The 25,728-nt window shown below is 40.0% G+C and overlaps 1 protein-coding gene across 6 annotated transcripts in view; it reads right to left on the reverse strand.

Moving 5' to 3' along the window:
- Window positions 1-2,408: 2,408 nt before the first annotated feature.
- The window catches only part of LOC116793749 (integrator complex subunit 6-like), a 40,600-nt gene continuing 17,280 nt past the window's right edge, over window positions 2,409-25,728 (reverse strand). Inside the window, exons 3-19 of one of the 6 annotated variants that reach the window (XR_004359582.1) lie at window positions 24,131-24,280; window positions 23,624-23,713; window positions 23,122-23,305; window positions 22,158-22,286; window positions 20,014-20,177; window positions 18,855-19,007; window positions 17,143-17,275; window positions 11,385-11,479; window positions 10,540-10,650; window positions 8,663-8,878; window positions 8,059-8,182; window positions 7,365-7,507; window positions 6,786-7,017; window positions 5,779-6,171; window positions 3,864-3,957; window positions 3,122-3,423; window positions 2,409-2,683 (exon numbers count right to left, since the gene is read on the reverse strand). Coding sequence is in view for 4 of the 6 variants with exons in the window: in XM_032701814.1 (XP_032557705.1) it covers window positions 3,324-3,423; window positions 3,864-3,957; window positions 5,779-6,171; window positions 6,786-7,017; window positions 7,365-7,507; window positions 8,059-8,182; window positions 8,663-8,878; window positions 10,540-10,650; window positions 11,385-11,479; window positions 17,143-17,275; window positions 18,855-19,007; window positions 20,014-20,177; window positions 22,158-22,286; window positions 23,122-23,305; window positions 23,624-23,713; window positions 24,131-24,280 (2,511 nt within the window). In the remaining 2 variants the exon portion in view is untranslated. Of the gene's footprint in view, window positions 3,424-3,863; window positions 3,958-5,778; window positions 6,172-6,785; window positions 7,018-7,364; window positions 7,508-8,058; window positions 8,183-8,662; window positions 8,879-10,539; window positions 10,651-11,384; window positions 11,480-16,868; window positions 16,950-17,142; window positions 17,276-18,854; window positions 19,008-20,013; window positions 20,178-22,157; window positions 22,287-23,121; window positions 23,306-23,623; window positions 23,714-24,130; window positions 24,281-25,728 lie in introns of those variants that run through there. The other 5 variants (XR_004359581.1, XM_032701816.1, XM_032701814.1 and 2 more) reach the window with 5 other exon arrangements.

Consider the following 25,728-nt stretch of genomic DNA (forward strand, 5'->3'; position numbering starts at 1 on the left):
ATTTTTAGTTTCCTACAAAGGGAGACATCCAATTGCTTGACCACAGCAAAGTCAAGCACAGCACAGTAACAGCCTCCACAGTTGTTATTTTGGAAGACAACAATCACTTTCTGATGCTGGTTAAACCTGGGCAAGAATACACTTGATAAATGCACTTAGCTTCGGAGAAAAACTCCTTGATGTTTATATAGGAAATAATAAAGATAACATGCAATGAGGCCTAGTTAAGAGAGGGTCAGAAAATGGAAGCAGCAGAATATATCCGGTATCCAGACTCCAAAGCACCACACAGCCTTTCTACCCAGAACAGGAAGGCAAGCACTAAATTTGTTAATCTTGATTGTTAAACAATGCTCCTTATAGGAGACACAGAGCTGTAATTTTTCCCCTAGTTCCCAACATTCCAGTTTAAATGTGGCACATTACTTCAACCTTAGGCAAGAGCTCAAAAATGTAAGTTTGAGGAGAGCACAAACAGCTTCCAATTCCTGTATGTATCATGGACCTGTCCTGTCTCCTGAGGAACACTCCTGCTGTGCAGGGGCTGTTGTACAGACTAGACAGGCCCTGTAAGGCAGCTGTGGCTGCTGGGTCATGGTCTGTACCAGGCAAGGCAAGGCCTGACACCAGCGTGACCCCTCCTGGCTGTCCCTGCAGTGCCAGCACAGCTTGGGGCTGTGTTTGTCCAAGGCAATCTTCCACCCACATCCAGCACTTTGGTCTGTCTTACAGTGAATTTGCTTTGTTAAGATCCTCCTTAACCTAGCTCTGGAGCACTTTCTGCTTCCTAAGTGAACCATGTTCACATTGAGCTCCGTGTGGAATTCAGGACTGTGCTCCTGGATCAGTAACTGTTGCTTCTTTTTCTTCATCTCTGCACTGACACAACCCCTGAGGATGGTACATCTTCCTTCCTCCTTATGAAAGACTCACATCCAGTTCACTATATAAACACATATATGGTTTCTTCTCTTTTAATATTCTGACCCGAATTCAATTTATTCAGATAAAATGACAGCGACGTAAAGAAAAATTCTCACTGTTTGTACTTGAATGGGATATTTTGTAGCTTCTGAGGCATAAGATTCCAAACATGTGAATGAAATGCACCAGCTCCCTGTAGCTGATTTGGCAGCCAACTGCATCACACCCGAAGAGCAGGTTTACATACTAACGAGGTCACTAGTTAAAAATTCAGCCCCTGCTCAGACACGCTATGATCAAGTGAGTGCCTCTGGAATCAGGAATGAAAATTAAACAGCCATTAACTATATGGAAGAAAGCTGTCTCCTCTTACCACCTACTATTTCAAAAATAGCATATTACATGCAACTTGATGCATGTAACCAGGGCATTTTATGATGAGGTATGCACGGTATATCCGACCCTCCGCAAATAAAATCCCTTTGGAGTCCAACATTAGGAATGGGAGATCCATCATGCAGACAAACAGCTTCCATGTAAAATTCTGAAGGAGTAAATCCCCCTTTGTGTCATTCCAAGGTACTTCTGTGGGTTGTTTTTAAAAAAACGTTCAACTTGTACAGATGAATAAAAGTTACTTCTAAGAGAAGAATGAGGGCCCATCGATAGTAATGCCTTTCCCTATGTCACTTCATTCATATACACTGTGACAGATTTGCTGTCGCTGGATTTCATTTCCTTCTTGAATTTCATTTCCTTCTTGAATTTCACTGGTGTAATCCCAATGGTCAAAACTGCATCTTCCAAGGAGTCAATGCCACTGCTTCGGAGTGGATGGAAAAGATGCCTCACAGGCTGGCTAGTACTAAAAATACCAGCAGAAACAGAGAAGTACAAGCTCACCACGAAAATCTGTTTCCCTGCCTGGCAAGTCAACCAGAATCCATGGAATATTTGAGGTCAAGAGCACAAGTTAACACAAGCACAACTTCAACCTGTCTTCTAAAGAAAGCTGTTAGAGGATCAGAGGATGTTACGCGTGAACAACCGAAACCACACACTTATCCAAAGAGCCACTTACTACTGGCATATTACTGGTACTGCTTTAAAGAAAATAATAATAATTACATGCTGGTGCTTCAGTCTTCTTTGTATGTTTTGTGATATATAAATCACCTTTGGAAAAAAAACAGGAAGAGGAACGGAGGAGGGGATACCAGCTCAGGTAACTGAGAGTTTGGTAAACTGGAACTTAGTGCCCCTAAAACTGAATAAAAATGTGCACCCCACAGAGGCCAAGCTGAGTGACACCTGGGCAGGTACTCCAGGTACAACCACATTCAGCAACTATCACCCACCACAAGCTTTGTGTGAGGGTGCACAAGACCAGGTTCAGCTGGTTTTACAAAAATATCATCAGTCTGTTGGTAACAGACAACTGCAGGAACTCAGTGCTGCCCACTACAGACTCCTCAGATTAGCACTTCTTAAAAATTAATAAAATGGTTTATTTTATATATACATATGTTCCAAAAAATTTATACAGTTAAAATATCAAATTAGTGATCTGGTAACAATACTGTTCAAAATAATCTCTTTTGTATGAACATTAAAATACACGTTTTTAAAAGCGTTTCCTTTTAGTGCTTCCAAAGCACAGCGTGTGCCAAGGCCACCTGAAGAATCTCCGTCCTCCTCACAGGATGAAAGAGAACTGAAGTCGGGGACCTGGGAAGCCTCAGGTGCACTTTCATAATGTCTGCAGACAAAACAGAAGAGAGTCTGAGGTAGATTGTTTAGTGACCATCGGGTGGTAACAGTCACAGGGCTGTCTTTAGCTTTCATTAACACAATAGCAGTTTCTTTACTCTCAATCTACACTGAATCTCAAGTTTAAAGGCATGGCTAGCAGTTCTTGGGAACAAGACCCTTGTCTCTGTGGTGGCAACATGCAATTTTTACCAGTGCAGGTGTTTCTGGGAGGGTTTTTTTGGGAACACACGGGCTCTCTCCACGATGCAGACAAGTGTGTGCATTTGACAGTGCCCCATTTTAGTGCAACCTGCTGCCTATAGCACGTAAATGTCTAATGACAGCGTTCAAATGAGTAAATTCTCATCACCTGCAGGAGGGGCAGCAATGGTTATTTTCTTCCGCCTGTTGAGCAAACAGCACCCTCCACAGGAGAAAGCCACACCTTTCATAGCAAATCCTTAAGGTTATAGCCCAGCTTCTGCCGAATCAGGTTCTTAAAGTTAAAGCTCCACTGCTTCTTCTCAGACTGTGACAGTAAAATCACTTGACTGCCAAGATGGTGAGGGCAGCAGCTACATCCTCTTCCACTCTTCTGTGGCACAGCAAACTCATTCCTGGTCCGCATTCGTCTGGCTGGTACATTATTATCTACTGTTGACATGATTAACTCTGTTGGGTGGGCTGGTGAAATCTAGTTCCTCTAGTATTCTCTCTAAGTGTTGTATTAAGACTCGTTTTTTAAACCTACAGAAGAGAGGGAGAGTAATTTAATTTTTTTCTGCGAAAAATACAGTTGAACAACTTAAAAGACTATTCAGCCATGACAAATCGTAATACCAGAGGCTCTCTGTTTCCAGTATGGAGGAGTTTTCTTTTATTTCTGGCATTAGAATGGCTAGAAAATTTAATTTAATTTAATACAGTCACCCTTCCCCAACCCACCCAAATTTTCGGCTGGTCTTCAATATCAACCCATCTCTGTAATTCACATTTAAATTTTAAGTAAAGACTATTTACACTCCACAAAAACATAACGGTATTTTGACCACTAAAACAACTATAATAATTGAAATATGTCAAAACAGAAAATAGAAAATAATAGTACTGGAAAAGTTTATGATTTACTACCATGACCTAAATTAATATTTAACTTATGACTCTGAGTCACTTATATCCATACAAACCTTGCTGCTTCCTTGATAGCAAATTCAATGAAATACTTCTGAATTTCCATAGGTCCTTGCACCTCCTCGAGAAGAGAGAATATTTTTTCATAATCTAAAGAGAGATAAAAATCCAAACCATGTATTAAAAATCAATCTTGCAAATGCAATTTCACTAAAGCTTAACAGCCAAAAGGAACCCAAAGCCCAGTTTCACGTGTCTGTGTATGATAAAACACTTAAGGCAGAAAAACTCCCACATAAGCATTATGCACAGAACACAGGTGATAGAGTGATTTGAAGTGATACTGATGATCAGGTAATTCAAATGTGGCATCAAAGAATTAGGTTTTCTTTGAGAGCAGCAGCTAGGAACATTTATCCTCAGAAAATGGAGGCTAGGTAGAGAAGCCTCCCACCTCCATGACCACAGTGCCAGCATTAGCAGTTAATATGCACAGGGTCACCAAGCCCTGATTTGGCCCAGAGCCATTGTTTCTGCAAGCAAAGGTCAGGATTAGTTCTCTAGAAGGACAAATAATCAATCCTTACTGTGAGCACAACATCACTATCTCAGTGGTACAACATAAATATGTCCATTGCAAAAGAATAAATTGGACACGTTAAATTAAAAACAATTTAAATAATAGCATTGTTTCAACATTTCCACATCTGAATCCAGTATAAAGGTATTTATGGTGCTGTGACCAAGAGCCTGCTCAGAGCAATGTAGCAGGCACAGAGAGGATAAATGGTCAGAACTGTGGACAGTTGTACATAGTTAACCCACACCCACTGCTATTTAGCTTCTTTCTTCGATGACTGCCTGAACTCTGCAGCAAGGCAGAGCACTGAACACAGCACTGTTCTACTCTACACCACCATTTACCAGTCATGAATTTGGCGTAAAATTAAATGAACTCACTTTGCAAAACAGAAAGCAAAGACATCCCCAAGCAGGAAGTTTTAAAACTGCTTAAAAATAAATCACAGATGCAGCGTAAAAACGGCTTCACCTCTCAACAGCCTCAGTGTGCCACAAGCAACACAGGATGAGAAAAGCAGAAGAGTTAAGAACACTCCATTATACTAATTACTGGCACTTGAGAATGTATTAGAAAAATATCCAGCAGTTTAGTTTGTAGAAATTAGTCACTCACAGACCACATTAGGGACAGCTGCCATTTAATAAAAATTGGAAAAATAAGTTACTGTGGCAAATCCTACAGCATAGACATTAACTTCCAGGTTAGTGTTTTGGTTTTGATCCTGTATAAAAGTACAGCCAAAACATGTAATACAAGTTGAGGTGGCAAGATACTTTTTTTCCCACAATATTTTAGATTTCGGGCGGTTACCCAACCCTACAGGAAAACAGAAAAAAGTCTTTTTTAGTCTTTGTAAGTCTTAAAGAGTTTGCAATGGTGTTCCATCACTAATTAGAGTCTCACAAATTAAAAAAAACTTCACTTTGCTATTAGCTGTTAATATTCCTTTTCAAACACATTCCAAGATGCATCCTTACAAGAGATATGCCTTTGCCCTGCAAAGGAAGTTTTGATGGACACAGAGCAACAAGTACACTACAGATACAGAAGGAGCAACAAAGTGTAAGGCAGTCTTTAGATCACTGATAACAAACACAAAACATCTAAAGGTGCTTTCACAGGGCACCTCTTATACCAGTTAAGGTGTCTTTGAGGGCAACCAGGGTGGCTTGGCACTCAACCTCTCAAGCACAAATCACCTTCAACTCACCTGCCCAGCATTTCTTCCTTTTCTTTGCCCCTCCATTGCTTACATGAGAGCAATCAGAAGTTACTCAAAATCCAGAGCTAAGTGTATTCTGAAAATAGGTCCTTACTTCAAGGAATAACTCTTCTCTCTAATACCACATATAATATACTGATAAAATAAATAAACCCCAACAACTTACTTCTTCCAGGTTTGCGAACCTCTTTCATCACTTTGATTTTGATGTCAGCATTGCTTCCCTCCAGCATGGTAGGTGTTATTTTAAAGGAATTTGGCACAGATTCAGACGTAGATTCCACGGCCCGTTTTTGGTCATCTCCACTCACGCTGTAATTTAGAGGCCCTCGAACAAGTGCATTGGTACCAGGTTTATGATCCAACCCATCTTCACTCAAACAATTGAATTCAACAGGTAGAGAGTCTAAGTCATTGGGTAGCATTTCATCCTCTCCCACAGCAGCTGGAACAGCAGGAGCCATTTGCACAGACAAGCCATCAATTTGTTTTTCCAGTGACTGACAATTTTCTGCTTTCTTCTCTCCATTGCCATCTTGGACAACACTGTTATTGGTATCTACAAATGAAGAACACATATCTTACTAATGGTATAAGTGAAGTATCAAAAAACCCAAAAAGAAATAGTTTGGTATCCTTTTTGTTTGAAGTGATGTGCAGTGATTTGGCAGTGCTGGACAATGTTCCAGCACTGTTATTCAACTTTGGATGTGATCAAGGGAATACGTCCCTTTGGGCTGTTACCATCTCGTATCACTATCACCAAGTCACCATTTTCTGTATTCCTATTTCAGTGGCATGACTCCTAAGTAAACCAATATTTTTCTTCTCTCCCCCAAATCCAGCTAACCAAGTTTTCTTCTGACTTCATTTGCTGCAGCAGGTGGGTATGAAAAATCAGTATTTTTGGGAAATGAACACGACCATATTTTAGCTTTCCTTCTCCACAGAATACACAAACAAGAACTAAAAGCTGAGCTGAGACACTTTCTACCTCCAGATTGTTTTTTTAATTTCAGATTTCATTAGCTCTAGCAGCAGCCTGTTTATCTGGGCCAGCAAAAGAAACTCATTCCTACCTAACACCGAAGCACAGGCACATGCCGAAAGATTCTTTTCCCTTCCTCTCCAGATATTCCCACCACACAAGCTGCTGCACTACAACTAATATACCTTTATTTCCTGGCACACCTTTGAGGTTTAGGTAGGAGGGGGATCCAGGAGCAGCTGGTGGCCCCTTCCCACCCACATGGTTGGTGACCACGGGCGGTGACTGCGGCCGTCTCAGCAGTGGGGACATGCTCCTCCTCCTCTTCAGTGATGCCGGAGTGTTGGGCTCTCCAGGACGCTTGATCTTGTTCTGAGGCCCAGCAACAAATTCATCGGCTTCGTCAATCATCATACCCTGAAAAAAAAATAATAATTTAAATAACAGTACAGGACAGGATCTGTTTCATTAATTCACTGATGAACTGAGTCCCTCTGTGCTCAAATTCAAATGGCTTTCAAAACACCTGACAGCTCTCAGAACAGAGATACCCAATGTAACCAGAGACAACCCAGGGCCACTCTGTAAACCAGCACGATTCAGTACAGGTTTCTCTAGGACCATGTGGAAGACATCCCTCCTTCCCACACGACAAACGGCTGACAAAGGTCAGCAATATATTATCGTTGTGGGGGAGAAATTCTACCCACAAATTATTTCAAGACATGTCAGATATAAAGACAGAGCAGACAGGCCCCTCCTACCTTCTTATCCTGTTTGAATGGATTGCCAAAGGTGTGAAGTCTTTTTGGTTGATCTGGGTCAATTTCCCGAAGAGGTGAAGGCAGCATTTTCAGGTATTCCTGGTAATTTCCCATCTGAGCAACAGGAACACTGTGAAGGCAGTCTGCAACAGAACAAGAGCTCTTCATTTAGTCTGCCTTAAAAATGAGGCAATATAAACTTCACACCCTTCAATTGCAAGTGTTAGCTTTTAAGAACTAGAAATGACTATTTGTTTTCACTACAGAGGAAGAGCTAAAGACTACAACTGTGGAAATAAGGCTGGCAAGAGCTGAGCTTAATTGGCAGAAGAAGAAAGGAAAAATAAATAGGTTTGATCTCTATGCTGACAACTGCATCTTTAGACCATCAGCAAAGTGAGATCCTCTCTGCTTTAAGCCCCCATTACTACACAAAACATGAACCTTGGTGAATGGGAAAGCTCTCCCATCAAACTTATTTTTAAAATTCAGAGCAAGCATGACATCTTGCATGACAGAAGGCAAAAATGTCCTTCCTTCCCCTTCAGAGCCAGGCAAAGGAGACTGACTCAGCAAGACATGCAATGGCCACCTCTGCTCCCACACCAAAGACAAAAAACATTATTCAAGGAAATAAAAAAAAAAAAAAGCTGTACTCTCTCCAACCTATTAATGAAGAACTGTAACTCCTTACCTTCATCCTGCCCCAAGATAAGCCTGTGTGTTTTCAGAAGATTGGTTCTCATTCTGGTTAGCTGGTCTAGAAGACTGCGACGAGGAATATCGTATGCATTTCTGAAGGCCTGTGGCTTCAAATCCTAGTTTTATAACAAAACAAGTAACTTTCAGTTAATCCAGTAGTTCTCATGCATGGAGAAATTCCATTATGAACTGTAATAATGTTAACTATTAAAAAATACCCTTAAGTAACTTCAGAGCTTCATAACTGGATACAGCAAGCTCAGTGGTTGTCTTTTCAACAAACCTTATTCAGCATTAGTTTGAAATTTCAGCTCCATTAAGACTAAGCACGTTAATTCCTGGATGAACAACACTAGCTGTCTTTTGCAAATACTGGCACTTAGAACACAGTAATCCTTGTTTACTATCATGGGATTTTCAAACAGTCTCACAAAATCAAGCGCAAAAATTGCATTTACTCGTCTCCCTATTTATGACTACGCTGCACTTTTCACAGTTCAGTAAAGTACTTCCTTCTACACCAAGTCCATAGAAGTTACCCATTTAAAACAGATAAGATTAACTGCTTAGTCATGCAAGATTACTGTGCTGTTTACCTTGTTTAAAAGTCCTATGTGGAAGCCAGCAAATTCTTTAACATTCATTTCCGCCAGTCTCAGTGGAGATTCCCCAGTGATCCCTTGCAGCAGTTGCTTAAAGTCCCTACTGTGTACCAAGGAGAGGCCACTGGAGTGATTTTTCACTTTTATTCCAATTTCTTGTGGAACTTTCTTACCCACTGAACCTATTATCCGTTCCGATTCTACTTTTGTCTAAAATGGAATCACACCATGAGTTAAAGAATCAGCAGGCATTGCACATTTCCAGTACGAAACACACAGTACATTAGCAGAATAAAACTACAAATTTAGTTCCCAACTACCTACCCAGGGATATACTGGATTACATAGATTAGATCTCAAGCATAAAGAAATCCTAACGTGCTAGCATTTGGAAAAATATTTAGCCAGTGTATCTAAATTTATATGCCAGTAGGAGGCCTGTGAAAATCCCTGCTTTTGCTGCAAGACTGTGACTCTTTTGTGTCTCTGAAGAATCATCTTTAAAGGGAAAGAAAAAACATACTGGAATGTAGGATGCCTTAAGTTACAGAAAAGTTGCATCTAAAACAACAGTATTGTTCAGGTACAGTAACAAAATTTCAGTTCATTTTTTAAACAACCCGTGTACTATGGGTTGCCCTGTATGTTTGCAACAACATAAGGGAGAAAAGTTGTAAAAGAATTTTGCTTTATGAGTAAGCTTCTAAAAACATATCACTTCTCCAATGGGCACAGATTTCTTATTATAGCTACAGAGAATTTCACTGTATTAAGCTCTAACTGTATTCAAAGTAAGACTATTTTTTTCACCCACTTGCAATACCTCCAGAAAAAAACCCCAACCAACCAAAACCCCCAAACCCACGGTGATTGCAACCCACTTCCCCCAGATCTCCTCCTCTGCACCGTTTGCTTCATTATCTGTGGGAAACTCTGAATTTAAGGACAGCAGGAGCACAGCAGAAGTCTGGAATTGCCTGTCCCTATACAGGAGCTTATAATGCATTCAACACATTCAAACTGTTCCGTGTGCTGAGAATGCCTGTGAAAGCCACAGCAGCCATCTCGAGTCATTCCAACTCCACAGTACAGATAAATAATATGAATTTGCATATCATTAAGTTACCAAAATACCACAGGAAGTTTTATTAAGTCTAGTAGATGCTCAGTCATTCAGAGGCTTTGGGATATATTTTGTGCCTTCTTTAAGGCGGAGGATTTTTTTCTTTGTAATTTTAAAGGCTGCACTTGTTCCTCACTGACTTCTAGACATTAAAATACTGTTTTAAGAGACCCTCATGTTAAGGAAGAAGGGCTTCCAGGCAGTTACACCTGAAATGGCAGTCTTCACAAAGATAAAAAGACTATTTCCCACCAGGTCACACTTTAAACATAGAATGGATTTGATCTGATGGAAACAGGAAGGTCAGATAGAAAGCCTGAACTATGATTTTATTCTCCATGGACAAGAACGCACAATTTTTTTGGAAAATGCACACTGCCAAGGAACACATGGAAATAAACACGAGGCTGAGAGCAAGCCTCTGACTTCAGCTGTGAAGAACAACAGCAAGAGCAGCCACAAATCCAATTAGTGTTTTTCTATGAAGTTTAAACTCTAGCAGATACTTGAAGTATAGCTGAGGAGGTCCTCATTGCACTCCCCTCCACTGCTTACAGAAGGCACAATCACTGGCTACAGAACCACACTGGATTCATCCATATTTTCAGTGGAAATGCTCATCAATCTTCAATTATAATATATCTGCACACCCATATGAACTCCCACAGGGATTAGCTGCTTTATAATCAGATTACCACAAACTAAATAATCAACGCACTTCTAATTGCAAAGGTTTTATCAATACTACCTGTTGGCTGAGTTTTTTAAGGTAAGAGATAACACTGTAACTAAGTCCACAATCTAAATTATCTGATATCAGATTTGGAGCTCCCATCATCCTTAGGGCTTTCTTTAATGGCTATAAGGAAAACAAAATACACAATAGTAAGAGAATAAGTATTTAAAAAAGAAATTTATAAGCTCAATTACAGGAAGCTAAGGCACACAGATTAGTGCTCTAGCTTTTCCACTTTTGGCCACTAAAATTCAAGTCTATTCAGATAACATGTGACATGAGTTTGGTGTCTAACTAGCTCACAATGGACGTTATGCCACATCACCAAGACACCACACACCGTGGTGCCACTGGCAATTTCCACTCAAAGGCTCAGGTCCAGAATAGCCGGGATGATGCAAGTCCATATTGAGGTGCATTGTCCAAGCTACATGTAAAAGGTGACACAGTGCCTCCCCCCACCCCTTATTTGGCCCAGCTTCCCAAGTTCTAGCAGTTCACCCACATTAATAAACAAACTCATCTGCATTTTCCTCATCAAGTTACAAAAATAATGCCAAATTTGGGTTCCCTCAACAATCTAAAGTACTTTTGATAAGAGCTCATTTAATATTTAATGAAGAGGAAACACATTTAATATCTTAACATAATTACTATTACTCGGCATTTCTACAAATTTATTTATTTATTAAAAATGTTTGACCTAATCTACATACCTCTGCAAAGCAAAATGTTTACTACCTAAAAATGTCATCATAATTACATAAAAAAAATTTACTAGGAAGAGGTATGATGCACAGGACTCTGGTCACACCAGCCATTATACCCGGGAGGATGAAATGAGAAGAGGAACATACCAGTAAGTAGTAAGGAGGCATTGTTTTTAAGTAGTTGTCAAAAGCCTGTCGCCACTTCAGATTTGGCTTAAGTTTGTGAACCTTAAACAAGTCATCTGCAACAAGGAAAACAACAAAAGAAGGTGTCATTTATACAGTCCCAGACCATAAGCTTTCTCCAAAATTGCACGTGCCACGTTTCCCCCCCTTTTTTCTCCCTCCACCCATCTCCCAGTGGGGCTTTCCCACAAAAACTGCTCTTAACCATAGGTGTGAAGGATTGGGAATCCCCACCCTAGCTGCAGTAGGCAGTCCAAAGCAAGTCCCCATTATAAGCAAACTTACAAGGTACATCAGACTTAAACACTGCACACAACCACCAGCACAGAAGGTGCAACAGATCCACCCGTTAAGATTTTCACCTTCCCTGCCTCTCTCTTGCATCAAAGGAGTCCCTGTATCCGATTAAACCAAACAACATTAATTTGGTTTAATTTTCATTGTCAGACCAGCTTTCTTCTGTTCAACCTGTATGATGACTTTTGGTCTCCGGTAAAGATATTGTTTGGCATCAAAGGGAAAGGGGAAAAACAAAATATCAAATCAGGGAATCCCTCTGGCCAGCTTTGCTGGACTCTGCTGCCAACAGCAGCAGCTGTGCCCTGGCAGAGAAGGGGTCTCCTCCAGCCACACCACCTGCCTCATGCCAGGGCAGCAAAGTCTCCCACAGTATAGACAAGAGACAGTAATTACCTACAGAAACTGCTGCCCTTTACAAGAGGGGCAACCAGACATTTATTTCCTCTGGATACTGTTTTAGAAGCACCGTGTTCACACCAGAGGTGTGCATATTGCCATTGAGGAATCACTGACCACCTATTTGCTGTGCACACTAAGTACTGCAACAGTGATCTCTAAACATCAAAACTAAACACAGTATCTTGAAATTTATCATTTGAAATTATGAATCGAAATAAAGGGGTTTTTTTAGGAGGGTAGTATGCTGGCAAACTGAGGCTAATGGAAGGATATGCAGGACTGGAGAAAAGGATGTCCAAAAATTAACTGGGGAGAGCTGCAGGAGACAGAGATGCACAGAAGAGTGCACAAAAGACAGATGCAGCAAGGGAATTGTTTTCTCCAGAGTGAGCTTTCAGGAAGATATATTTGCAGAAGAAAATATGACTGGCATAGTAAGTATTCTGCACAAATCAAACAGATAGTACAGTACTATTTCCCAAGTTCTCACAGTCAAACCACACTGCATTACAGGTATTTTCCAATCTAAATGAATTCTGAATCACATGAACCACACTACAGATCCTACTTGTACTTCCCTGACCTAAAGGAAGTGGGGTGGAGTTTGAGAGGACAACTCAGAATTCCATTTAAGATCTCAATATACCACAAGCTTAGCACTATTACCCAAAAGAACCTGTGATGGTATCATGACATATGGCAAATATAAAATAACATCCATTCTTATCTTACAGGCCTATTACCTTTTCGCAGCAAAATGCAAATTAAACTACATCCCCTCCAAAAATTCAAAATGAAAGAAAAATTAACATGTAAAATGATCAGTATTACAGTAGGTCCTAACATTTTACAGTCTATGAGTTGATTGTGAGTACAGCTTGAACCTTAACCCCTTTATCAGCACTTTATTACTGTCTCACTTCCTGCTCTGTGAGGTTGTACCAGTAACTGCACAGGCACCACCCTCATGCTCAGCTGTACTCCCAGACATCAAACATCAAACTCCCCTGATCTCTGCTACCCAAGAAGGAAGTTCTCCAATCTATGCAGACCTTCAGTAAAGATTTGTCTGTTTAAAATTAGTCTCCCCACAGCAGGAACACCTACCCTGGGGAAGGGTGACAGTCACGGTGGTAAACACAGCCACAAGTTTCATTTATATAAATAAGCAAACTAACCAAGTTAACTATGTCTTTTGCAGAAAAAAAGTATAAAGTATTGGAAAAAATCCTTACACAACTTTGTTTTATTCCAACCTAATAATTTTCAGATTCTACTTTCTGTATAGCCCTCTTAATGCAGAATTTTTTACTTCTGAACTCAGAGGGAGATAAAAGCAATGGATAATCAGGAACATGGTATTAAAAACCACTAGAGAAGGGCCACAAGCTGCAACAACTCAAGAGATCAGGTAAAATCACACACCAGTAAACTGAAAACTATGTTGCAAAGTCTTTATCCACTTCAGATTAATGTACAAAACAACAGAATGGTGACAAACAAGACAGCAATACAGACCTTTAACACCCAGCACTACAGAAGGGGACTGGATGCACCTTTAAGATCAGTGAACAGTTAAAAAAAAATAGCATGAGAGGGAGAAGAGTCAGCAGGTAATTTCAGTAGTTCAGCTGGAGCCTAAATTACAAGAACAGTTCATGCATCATATAACTCAAAGTAAAACTTGACCCTTTTTTTTTTTAAATTACTACTCATATTGAATTCCACCTGAACAAGTACACCACCATACCCTGTTGACTCCTGTAATTCTCCTAATTATGCACTAATAGATACACTCCACTGCTCCAAGCAGTAGAGACTCAGGATTTTACATTCACAGAAAGCAGGATCCTTCCCTGCAAACCACCTAGCCAAAAATAAGGCACTGCAATGGAAAACAGCATTCAATATCAAGAAAGATATTGTGGCACTCTTTCTCCACTGATACAAAATGTTCAGCTCTCCCTCCCAGCACCACAGCGTGCTGTATTCATGCTGGTGAGAAACACAGCCCTTCACTTCCAAAACATAAAATCATTACTCGCAGGTTTTCTCACAGAGCCTGTAAAAACATCAAAGGAAACTGTCCACGTTGCAGCCCTTCACAGGCAGACATTTTTTAAAAGCTCATCCTCCTGCATATTTAGACCCACAGAGAAAGGGTATTAACCATCTTCTGATGCTATTTCATAATGGCTGTTCACGGCTGCTTCTGCTGGCACTCCCAAAGAACAGTCACTCCTATTGCCCAGCAGTGCCTGCCCTCCCACCAATGCAGCTAAAAGCAGCCAAGGAAACATCTTAGGCAAGGCAGAAGCATTTAGAAATACACCTCATCTTTGCTTAGCTCTCCCTCAAGCCCCTCCTTCAACTTTCTACTTTATGAACTTGGCTGTGCAATTAAGCAGAACAAAACCTGAAGTACAACAGCTTTGTTCGTATCAATTACAGGCAACAATCCTCTAAGAGGAATTTCTATAATCTGTGGGCCAAGCACTCAGCACCAAAGCACATCAGCATCTCTCTGTGAAAAGTTCTGCCTTCAGCAGTTGCCTTACCCTGCACAAAGAACTGCACCCCACCACCTCAGACCTGGGAGCAAACTCCCACCAAGCTACTCATGACTCCTCTCCAGCCTTAGGACAGCACAAGGGAGCTGCTCAGCTGCAGCAGCACATCCCACATGGTCTGTCACTGCTGGGAATGGACCAGAGAGCAGCATTTCTGTGAGACAACCCATTACATGAAGGCATGAGTCAGGTTAACACATGGCTGTGTGGCTTCACTTTTCTATTGAGTCCTATTAACTGGATCCTTTCCTTACAAAGCTTCAGATTCTAAAAGCAGTCCCTGTAAGTTACAAGCCAGGAGAGGCGACAGCATTCCCAAATCCACTCTTGCAGAAACCAAGACATAAAACCAGCAAAGCTTGCTTCAGTTTGCTCAAGTATCACCTGCAAGCTTCCTCATCCCCACCTACCTTACCTGTCTTTTAGGGCCTTCTCTTATGTTATTTTTCCTAAAACAGAACTAAAACTTTCCCTGCTCAAGAATGTAGGAGGAAAAACACAAGGAAAAAAATTCTTAAGCATCTTACTATCTATCTCTGTTTATAAGATTGAACACACATAAGTCAGTTGACAGTACAAATATACAGTTGTAAAGTGGTTCTGCCTTTGACAAGAGTCAGAGAAGGAGTAGAGATATTACCCACAGCACTACCCCAAACTAAGTCCCAGTTCTCCAACACAACATTCTACCAGCAGGGCAGGAGCCACTAGGAACACACTGATGTGTCAGTATGGGTGGTAGTGGCTGAATGGAACAGACTTCTGGTCTTGGGAGTTCTCATGTCCTTTTTAATCTGGGTCAGAGTAATGAAAAATTGGTTTTACACACTCAAATCAGTCCTCTGCTGAACCATCAGTATCCAGTATTGGTATGTATTGAGACAGACATAGGGGGAGTGTGCCTGAAATAACAGAAACAATCCCTACTTATCTAAAGAGACAAACCCAAGTCAGTATTATTAAAAACATCTACATTTACCAGTTATGCTCTTATCATCTCAGTCATTTTCTGTACTGCTAAGTAGAAAAGGCCCAGATCTGCTTTCATGTTGTAAGTATATTCCATAGAACTTCATTCCACCATGCCTTAGAGACCAAGGATAAACAAAGTCCTAGAAGGAGATCTGAAGGTAACATTGTGTAATGTGGTTGTGTTAACAATATGGAATGCACAGGGTTTGTGCTCTGAAGAGAACATCCGCTTTACAACTCCAGCAATGCAGAAGCTCTGCATTTTCCTTTTAAACAGCCTTCAGAAATTTAAGATGTGGGATTACCAGGTGAGTAAACTGCAGGATAGCTCTACACACACTGAAAAGTGTTTTTCCTCCAAAGAGTGGGAAGAGCTTTACACTCCTGCAAAAAAGGCAGGGGGAAGACAAGAGCTGGCAGGGAAGACACGGCAGAACTGCAAATGTCAACATCAAAATGAGCAGAGAAATTAATTTAGGATCAGTGATGGCTTTTCAGCTAGTGGATCTGCTGCAGTATTTCAGGAGACACAAACTTGCAGAAACTCCATTTTAATCTAGAAGTATCCTTGCACACTGTGACAATTATCAGGCTACACAGATAACTATAAAAGACACATTATCAGCAAGCACAAATTTCTTCTTTTTGGTTATGACCAGGATTATGAAAAAACATTCCTGAATTGTGTTCTGGGGTGTTTTTTTCCTAGAAATGAATGGAAAAATCTTGAGTAAGACAGTAAGACTCAATGTTAATTCTCTTGATCACTGTTATTCTGCATCACTAAATACCTGCACAAAAATTAGAACAAAAAAGCCTTAGAGCATCTGCAACTAAAAGGGCTGGTGGCACCTGGAAACTCCTGTCTGCCACTGCTTTTATGCCCCATCCCTAACAGCCACAATTACTGTGGCAGTTACTCACACAGCACCTTTTCATACCGTCTTTCCTCAGAAAGTGATTTCATTGTGGGAGTGAAAAAAAAAAAACCCCTGGTCCTTAGGGCAGGGAAGAAATGCAGACTGTTTCACTGCTCAATTCCTTCTTAGTGCTCTAAACTGCATTAGGGAATTCCCTCTTCCCAACACCCGTGGCAAACACTGCATCTGATCTTCCAGTAAAAAATAAGCTGCTACAAGAGCAACTGTAAAACCTGGATACACCACACCCTAAACGAGGGAAAAGAATGGAGGTTGAAGCTTACTCCAGGTTAAGGAAGAGGCTACGTGTCTAGGAGGTGAACAGCATCAAACATGCACTGGAAGCAGGTAGCTCTCCTCCTCTGCTGGAGAGAAAAAAAGGGAGAGGGGGTATGAAAATCCTCTCCTCCCAAATTACGTTAAAAGAGTTTGCAACATTCTCTACTCTCTGATCTCCATTATTTTATAACGTCTCAAACTAAGGCAGACCAACCATTATTGTTTTGCTTTTACTCTGAAGCAGCTGCATTGGCAGTCCGAGGCAAATTTGTTACCTACCCAACAATGGAAGTAAAACAGGGTAGTTGTAAGGCATCACAAAGAGGTTTACACAGGTTAAAGTAGTGCTTGCTTTTAAATACCCAAACGGGTGGCCAAGTTCGCTGTATTTTCCACTGCTACTCACAAATACCTGACAAGGAATAAGAGAGATCACAGTATTAGAAGAACATGAAGAACATAAAGCATGGAGCATTTAAAAATTCAAACTAATCCAAATCCAAATGTATTAAGACAGTAAATTACCAACAACAGCCAAGTCCTGAGGTTGCACACATCAGGGTGACAGTGCACTTATATTCCCCAGTCACAAAACTGAGGCATGCAAGGCTCAGTGTACCCCCAGTCAGTGTGGAAATGCTCTTCACAGAGTCATCTTTAGTGCTTTAGTGAAACAACTGTGAAATGATACCCTGAAGAGTTTTTGATATTATTTATAATAGGTTAGGGGACATTTGTTGAAGGCATGTTAAAAGAACAAGCTATATGGAATTAGTCTTCTGACTCACAAAATAGCATAACTAAAATTAACAACATTGATAAAAGAAATTTAAGCATAGAAATTAAGCAAAACAAGCAAACATTCGAGAAATGTCCTGATTATGCCCAGTGCCAACAATCTTAAGATTGACTTCATTTTTGCAAGTGCACACATATGAGGGTATTAACCCTGAAAAGCAATACATGTAAACAACTCTTTCGACGGGATAAAGATGGTACATATTCTTAACTGAGACAGGCAAAATAACCCACATCTAATGCAAAAATAGGTTTCCTAGAAAAAAATAAACCTTGCAGTACATAGCAAGTATTTTTCCTGTTTTTTCAGGGCATAAGGAACTGGGTTTGTTATACGGTTTCTATGACAATGAGCCTATTTCTCTAATCTGTAGGGGTCTGATGTGTAGCTTGGAGAAGAAAAGCAGTTTTTGAAAACCAGGAGGGTAATTTTAGAAACTCAGGCAAATAAGGTACCTAGGAATGTTTAAAGGACAATTTTTAAATTAGTTTATTAAAAGTAACTTGAATTTTTCTTCTGAATACGTGTGTTATATTTTAACTGTAGCAGTTATTACGGAAACAAAAACAGAGACATCTTCAAACCCATCTTTCCAACTAAAATATCATACTAAAACTTCTGATGTACACATTAAGCTATTATTTACAAGAACACCACTGAGAAGGGAGTTACAAGCCTTATTTTATAGAGGATGCAGAAACTTATAAAAAACTGCAAAAGGAGCACATAACAAAGGATTTTAGCAACAGAACTTTGACCTCTCCAAGGCCAAACCAGTCAACAGGATCAACAGCTTCTATTCAATTCCCATTAGCAGCTTCAACCATCTAGTGAAAATTATTTGCAGCTGTTGATGAGGTAACATGATGGAAACCAGTGCTTGATTTTCCCTGTAAGCAAATGAAAGCCTACAGAGAATTTCAATTTAGCAAAAAATGGAACCTGAGGGACACATTTCTTAGCAAAATGAGATGGACCTAGAAAGTGAATTAAATGAGATTACAAAGCCTGTGGAGGGAACGCTCATTCTGACTCCTGATAATTCTCTTAGAAAGGAGGTAAGTGAAACCTTGACATGTTTCTTCTCATCAGCTGCAGAGTCTGCAACGAGACCCCAATTCTCCAGGCTTACAATGACCAAAGTACCTCAGATCACCCATTACATTTCTAAAATCAAATAAAGGGCAAGTACCTGCCAGCAGGTATGGGGAGACTTTCGTTCCAAGATGTACTGTGTGAGGGGAGAAGGCTCAAGCTCATACTTGTCAAAAGGAAGTTTGTCTATTACCATGGGCTCACAATCCACACAGGAGAACCTCACCACGGGGTGAGCTGTGCGTGGAGGCTGAAAAGAAGGGAGAGAAGTGTATCAACTATCACTTTACCACCCTATATGGCTAAAACTCTCAACTTTACACAATTTTCTTTAAAAGAGAATCGAATACAAGCTCCCACAACAGAATAACTAAATATTTCTCTAATTGAGAAAAAAAAGCTCATACACTGATGCAAACATTCTTCCCACTAAAAGAAAAACATGGTTAATATTCCACTATTTATCTCGATATTTAAAAGCCTTCATGTCAATCAAGCTATAATAACATAGACAGGTTTAAGGGAAACTGAAACTCTGCTTCCCAGTTTGATGTTCATAGAATTACAGATGTGAAACTGCACTCAATTCACAAGGGATATTCCCTATAAATCTGACTTTTTTTTTCTCTTGATTCAGGAGGCAAGAGGAGGGGGAATGGACAGAGAGTACCTTGAGCACTTACAAAGTGCAGGAACAGAACATGCCTAACAGAGATGCTTAGAAAGATTAGCAAGGCATGCCAATTGTATGATCATTTCATTAAGAAAACCAGAAATGAATACTGTTTTCTCCTCATTTTCTGAAGGGAGTAGCTCTTCTGTTTCAGTTTTAATTCTTCCTGCTAGTGAAAGAAGAGTCCACACATGAAGTAATACTAAGCAGAGAAAACATGGCTGATCTTACTTCAAAAGCAAATACTCCTTTTTCCACATAAGTGAATGTTATAAAGCTTTGATTAAAATTTAATAGGCTCACTATGATTTGTGGTACGTGAATTAACTTACAGTTAAATTTTATAACCTTTAAAAACCATTCACCAAATTAACTAATCACATACATTCCAGATGCAAGAAGCATCACAGGTTACAGTATCCTCATCAGATTACACCATTTTGCGCTAAAACCAGTTTTAACCTTTTAAAGCAAAGTCACATCATATGAGCAAACAGAGAAAGTAAAAACTACTGCAGTATCCATTTTCAGCCTGTTCAATTACTAGTGCAGAATCCTTTTTTTCAGTTCTTGTTTTACTTACCAGTGTTGGTGAATTCTGATCGGGCCAAAAAGATTCTGGGATTGGCCAGTGCCCCACAGGAACCCCCGTTTTAGGGTTAGGCCGTACATAAATGAGTTTATGACAACTATGCCACGGCTGAGAAGCAAATGAATTGATGGGCCTGGATGAATCAACAAGTCCATCTAAAATTTAAAGAAAGCAAAATAACAAACAAAAGGAAAATGAAGAGCTACATGCATGCATTTTTCTGCTAGCACAATTTCCGTATTAGCAGCCAATAAGGCGTTTCAATACTCTTTCAAAGACACACAGATCTTTATATCAGAGGCTAAAATAACCTACACATCCAGGGGTGTGACAGAATCATCTGAGAAACAATGGTAACATTTGCCCAGATCCACCCTTCTGCTCCCAGGGCCCAGCCATTAGACAGTGAGCGCAGCAAGACACACTCACACATTACGGAAAATGCATTTGCTTAAGCCCAGTGTGTGACACAGATCTGACAGGCAGCAGCAAGTTACTGCTTTTAGTTCTGCTGCAACCAAAAAGGCTGAGAATTTGCATTTAGTCTTTCTACATGGGCTGCAAAGCTCACTGACTCATGCTGCCACTAGTGGAAGCTGAAAGAGGAGGAAAGTTTCGTGGAGAAGCTGGATGCCATCTTGCAGGAGCAGCTTTTGTCATATTTTTAATTAATAACAATTCACAGATAACTTAAACTCCAAAGCCTACTGGAAAGACCAGTGTTCCCTGCCAGTCCACTGCAGTGCACTTCATGCTGAGGACAAGGAATTTTGCAGCAGTACAGAATGTGATTATTAGTTTTCAAAGACTGCTCATCAAAGCAAACAGCACAGCAGAGATCACCCACTTAAACAATCTTCTTCATTTTAAAAAGATTTTACAGTACTAGTTTTTCCTTGCTTTAGAGAGCTGGCAAATAATACTATGGAAACCATGTTTCAGGGACAGAGACACATCAGTTTGGTTTCTCTGCATTACAAACACAATGATTTCTATAGCTTTGGTAAATCCCATCGTATTTCTCTGTAGTTTAGGACTTTCCCAATTCTCATAGAGATGAAAAGTCTTGATGTTTTTATACATTCCTATCCCACAGTGCATCACCACTCAAATGGGACAAAAATAAAGCAAACAAAGAAATCCCATATTTCACCAGGTTTTTTGCCACATGAAGAGAGCATTTGGGCCAATAGACACAGGAATTTGCCACCATGTTGTCCTGCACAGCATTACAAGAAAGCCTCCCAATAAAATGACATTTAAATAAGCAAAAGAAGAAAACAAATACAGAGAAAGGTGATTCCAAAATGAAAGCAGGAATAAAGCTGGCTGTGCTAGAATGTCCAGGTGATGCTAAAAGCATTTTTTGATATTCCAGGGCCATCCTCATTTCCTAAATATGAACTGGTCAGCTCTGTCCCTTTCCTTTCAGCCATGAATTTCTGCAAATCTGAGAACTGCTCCACTTTAAGAGTGCACCTTGCTCCTCCCTGTTACCAGTAGCAAAATAATTCCTTGGTCTTTGCACACAGTTTTTCACTTACAGCTAAGAACATTCAAGTTACTGTGCTGTGATCAATTAGCAGAATGAAAACGCAGAGAAAATTGAGCATTAAGATTGCTTTAGAGATGTTTAAGTGTTTAAATACACTAGCGCTAGATTTAATTATTTTAAATACAGTTTTGACAACACTGTAATTCAAACTTAACCACCTCCTGCAAACACTCACTTTCCTTAGACCCCCAAAAAAGGTAAGGAGAGAGTGACAGGAGAGCCAACCAGCGGACAGATGATCCATAAAAACATGTGCAGACATATGGCACCATTTAACTTGCCAAAGATCAAACTAACACTTGTAAAAATTTGTTAAAACAAAATTAAACACAAATAAACATAAAACTACCCAAAAGGTGTAATCAGGACAACCATTATGATCCAGGCTATTTAAAGAGATACCAGAGCACTCTCACTGAAGCATAAAAGCTTTATACCTTAACCTCTTTTTTTAGAGAGTATCAGGCATCTGATGCATCCTGTTCACTACAGGGAAAAGCTGGCAGGAAGGACACCAAAGACACTAAAGGGCATTTACATACAAACAAAGCATTAAAGGAAGAAAACGCAGTCAGTGTACCTTCTCCAATAGGAGCTGGATCTGGTCCTGACTTTTCAAAGTTAATAACAACTCCACTTTGGACTTTTTGAACTAAAGATTCTAAACACTGATTCAACATTCTTTGTGTCCGAACACAGTACGAACGACCTGCAAGAGAGAAATTACATGGGGAAATATAAAAGCAGGTTTTAAGTAATCTTAATTTAGGAAAATGTTCTGTTACCTAAGTCACACTGCCAAGGCTTGCAATTTATTCCAAAATAATAGCAACAAACTGTACAAGCTTATGTAAAAGGTAAAATACTTCTAAAATGCAATACAACTAAGAAAAAAATACCAAAAACCCACAATCTGCTGAGATTTAACTCGTTACTAAAAGAGGCCCCTAGGGCTGTATCAGGCTGGACCAAGGCCAACTTTACAAAGCCCTTAAGACAGCCTGATTTCACCAAGTCTATGCAATCAATCTGCTTTACTCTACCCTAACCTTACCAGCTTCTATGCATACCTGAACCTCCCCCTCCCACACATCATCTTTTTCAAGCACCAGTTAAAAAAATAAATTCTGATCAACATATCAAGCAACAGACTCCAGATATAATTCTTTCAGGATTAAATTTAGCTTACTAGCCCTGCAGCAGAATTAACATCTCATTAATACCCATCCTGCTCAATTTGACACTTAAATAAGAAAAAAATCAAAATCTCATGATGCAGCAAAGACATCCTCTGGAAGGACAATCTAAGAGATTTTCCTGTCCCTGCTACTGCATTAAGAAAATGCTTTCACATCTAGGTCTGAAATAGGAATATTACTTTAAAGTTCTCCTGTGTTACTGGAAACCAAGAAAGCACCACACATTCATATGGGCACTGAGTAAATCAGATGGAAAAACAGGAAGAGGTGAAGTTGAATTAAAGGAAAAGAAATATTTCAAGGCAAATGCCAAATGGGAATCAAAGCAAAAGAGCATGCAGTTACCTCCTGTAACTTCACACATCTGTGTGATAGCAGATTCATCAGTAGGCACACTCCCAAGCTGCTCTGGTTCAGCAGATGCAGCTCCTGGTAAACGCAGTACCAGAGCAAACAGCCTTTGATCCCACCGGAATGGTTCTTTGGTTAATTCACTTCCAGGCAAAGGAGAATTCAACGGAAGATGAAGCTGGTAAAAAAAAAAAAAAAAAGATTGAAGAATATTTTCCAGTATTTGACAAACCATCTAAAAACATCACACTCAAATTCCTTCATTTCTCTGTAAAACACCCCATTTCTCTCTGAAATCCCTAATTTATCTGACATTCTAGTCTCAAAACCTTATGGGACTATGAATTTAGGGGCTGGGCAGCAACAGGACAGTTTCTGTTCTCTATAAAACAGGTCAATGATGCAGAAGTACTGTTAGCAGGAAAAAAACAATATTCATCTCAGACTAGTACCAACTTGCAAGATCATAACTTGAAAGCACTTAATGCAAGTTTACCTCCTCCTGAACTCCAGCTGTATTTGTCAGTTTGTTTCCGTCTGTGATGGTAATCAAAATAGATGGCTCCAAAAAGAATGGATTCCTTCCCTAAAGACAAAAGCACAGGAATGCAAAGAGTAACATTAACACTCAGTTACAGGCTTGTATTTTTGTCACTATAAAATAAACAGTGAGATAAGCAATCTTTCAAAATAACCCTGTAATTTCTTTTAATAGGTGTTGAGCCACACGGAACTGCGCCAGATGGGCTACTCTTGTGTATCTACAGTTGGGGTATTTATACTCTGCTGCTTTGTTCTTCAAAAAGGAAGTATTTTCCAGGGTGTTTTCAGTAGCCATAAAAAAAAGAAAAAAAAAAAAATTCCCAGTTGAAGTTTTAACACACAGTTATCCAACATTTAAAAAAAAGTAAAATGCAAAACCAAACTTGAACCAACAAAATCCCTCCCCCACTATAATTTCAAAAAACACAGAAAAACAGAAGACTATAAACAGATTTGTTACCTGTCCATAATTGTCTATTCCAGACACTAATCTATTGAGATTTAACAAGTCAAACGAGGACCTGAGCGCCTGACCAAGGGTTGTTAGTCCTGAAGCCTGAAGGTTTTTCAGTTCATTCATAAATGTTGCATGGTTTTCCTTCCATCCAGCCTATTACAGAAAATAAAGAAACTTATTAGTTATTCTAGCAACAAACTGCAATCAACTGCAAGTTGCCATTTATCTCTCTTACCACCAAAAATTAGATTAGATTCCTGATTAACAGATGCACTGCATCATTGACAGGCTACACACACCTAATCCATGTATGTACAACCTGATGTGAAACACAGTTACAACTACAATGGGAGACTCACAAAACACACACACTGCCAAGCACTGGAAGAAATTTTCTAATACCCATCTCTTACCAAGAAAACTGCTGTACAGGTGATTCAGGCAAAGAGGTATTTGGATTTAGCATGTGAATATTTTATTAGAAGAAACTGTCAAATTTGGAAATCAGAAACGCAGCTGCCAAAGTAACAACGGTTAAACAAAGGTACAAGAGGAATAATATCACTGCTTCTTCTGGCATATACCCAACCCCCTTTCATCCTTTCTTCCATAAATTGAGAAAAGGAGTGGCTGCAAAAACCCCACGTAAGACAGAACTGAATCACTGTTTAGATTGTCTCAGTGTAACAGCTTGAAATTTTGTAGGTCCTAAAGTTATTGCTGACTGAGCCTACAGATCAAAGGAACAGCAAGTGGGTGGATCAGTCCAAGCAAGCACTCTGGACCCTCTGGTAAGCAAGGCCAACACACATCAGCATCAGGTGTGATTCACATACCCTCCCCTTAAAAGGTGGTTTGCTGCAGAGTTGGGAAGCTATTTTAGAAAAGACCAGCTCACAGGGAATTGGTGCAGGATTTAAGGCGCCTCACCTAAAACAAGCAAAGCTTAGAAGTCCCAGATATTCACACAACTACCAGCCTTGCTATTACACTGTACTCTCCAAACCATTCCTGCAGTAAGCAAGCAGTTATTTACCCAGGCTCACTATCATCTGGCACCAGAGACATTCCCGTGCTCCATCAGGAATCCCAGCTACGCAGGCATGGAGAGGATCATTTCAGACAGCCTGACTTTTGCTGGGATAACCTCTGAGCAACACATCCTGCAGGTGAAGCCTGTTCTCCTCCCCTGTGCACTGGGCTCAGCAGCCACCTGCTGACTGTGCCAAGCTGTGCAAGAACCTGAGAGGACAGGGTTTTCCTTTACTTTTTTAAGCAGCCATATTCCATTGCCAACCTTTAGTAAACACTGTGGGCTGTGTGGTGGTCACAGAATACACATGTTGGAGCTCTAAAAGAGTAGAAGGAAGTAGAAAAGAAAGACATGAGACAATCAGTATCTCTGCTAAATTGACCAGCCTAAACTGGGTAGGTTTCTTTTCAGAATGAGAAGTTATCCTAAGGAGATACAACAACGAACTTTTCTTGGTCAAGTTGAGCTCCTTAACCAGTTCTTTAAGCTTTAGATTAATGTAAGGGAGACAGAGAGAAAACTCCCCAGTGGGGCAAAGGAAAGAACTTTCAGCAGGACTGGTCCAGCT

This window comes from Chiroxiphia lanceolata, chromosome 14 (assembly GCF_009829145.1).
Source record: "Chiroxiphia lanceolata isolate bChiLan1 chromosome 14, bChiLan1.pri, whole genome shotgun sequence".
NCBI lineage: Eukaryota > Metazoa > Chordata > Aves > Passeriformes > Pipridae > Chiroxiphia > Chiroxiphia lanceolata.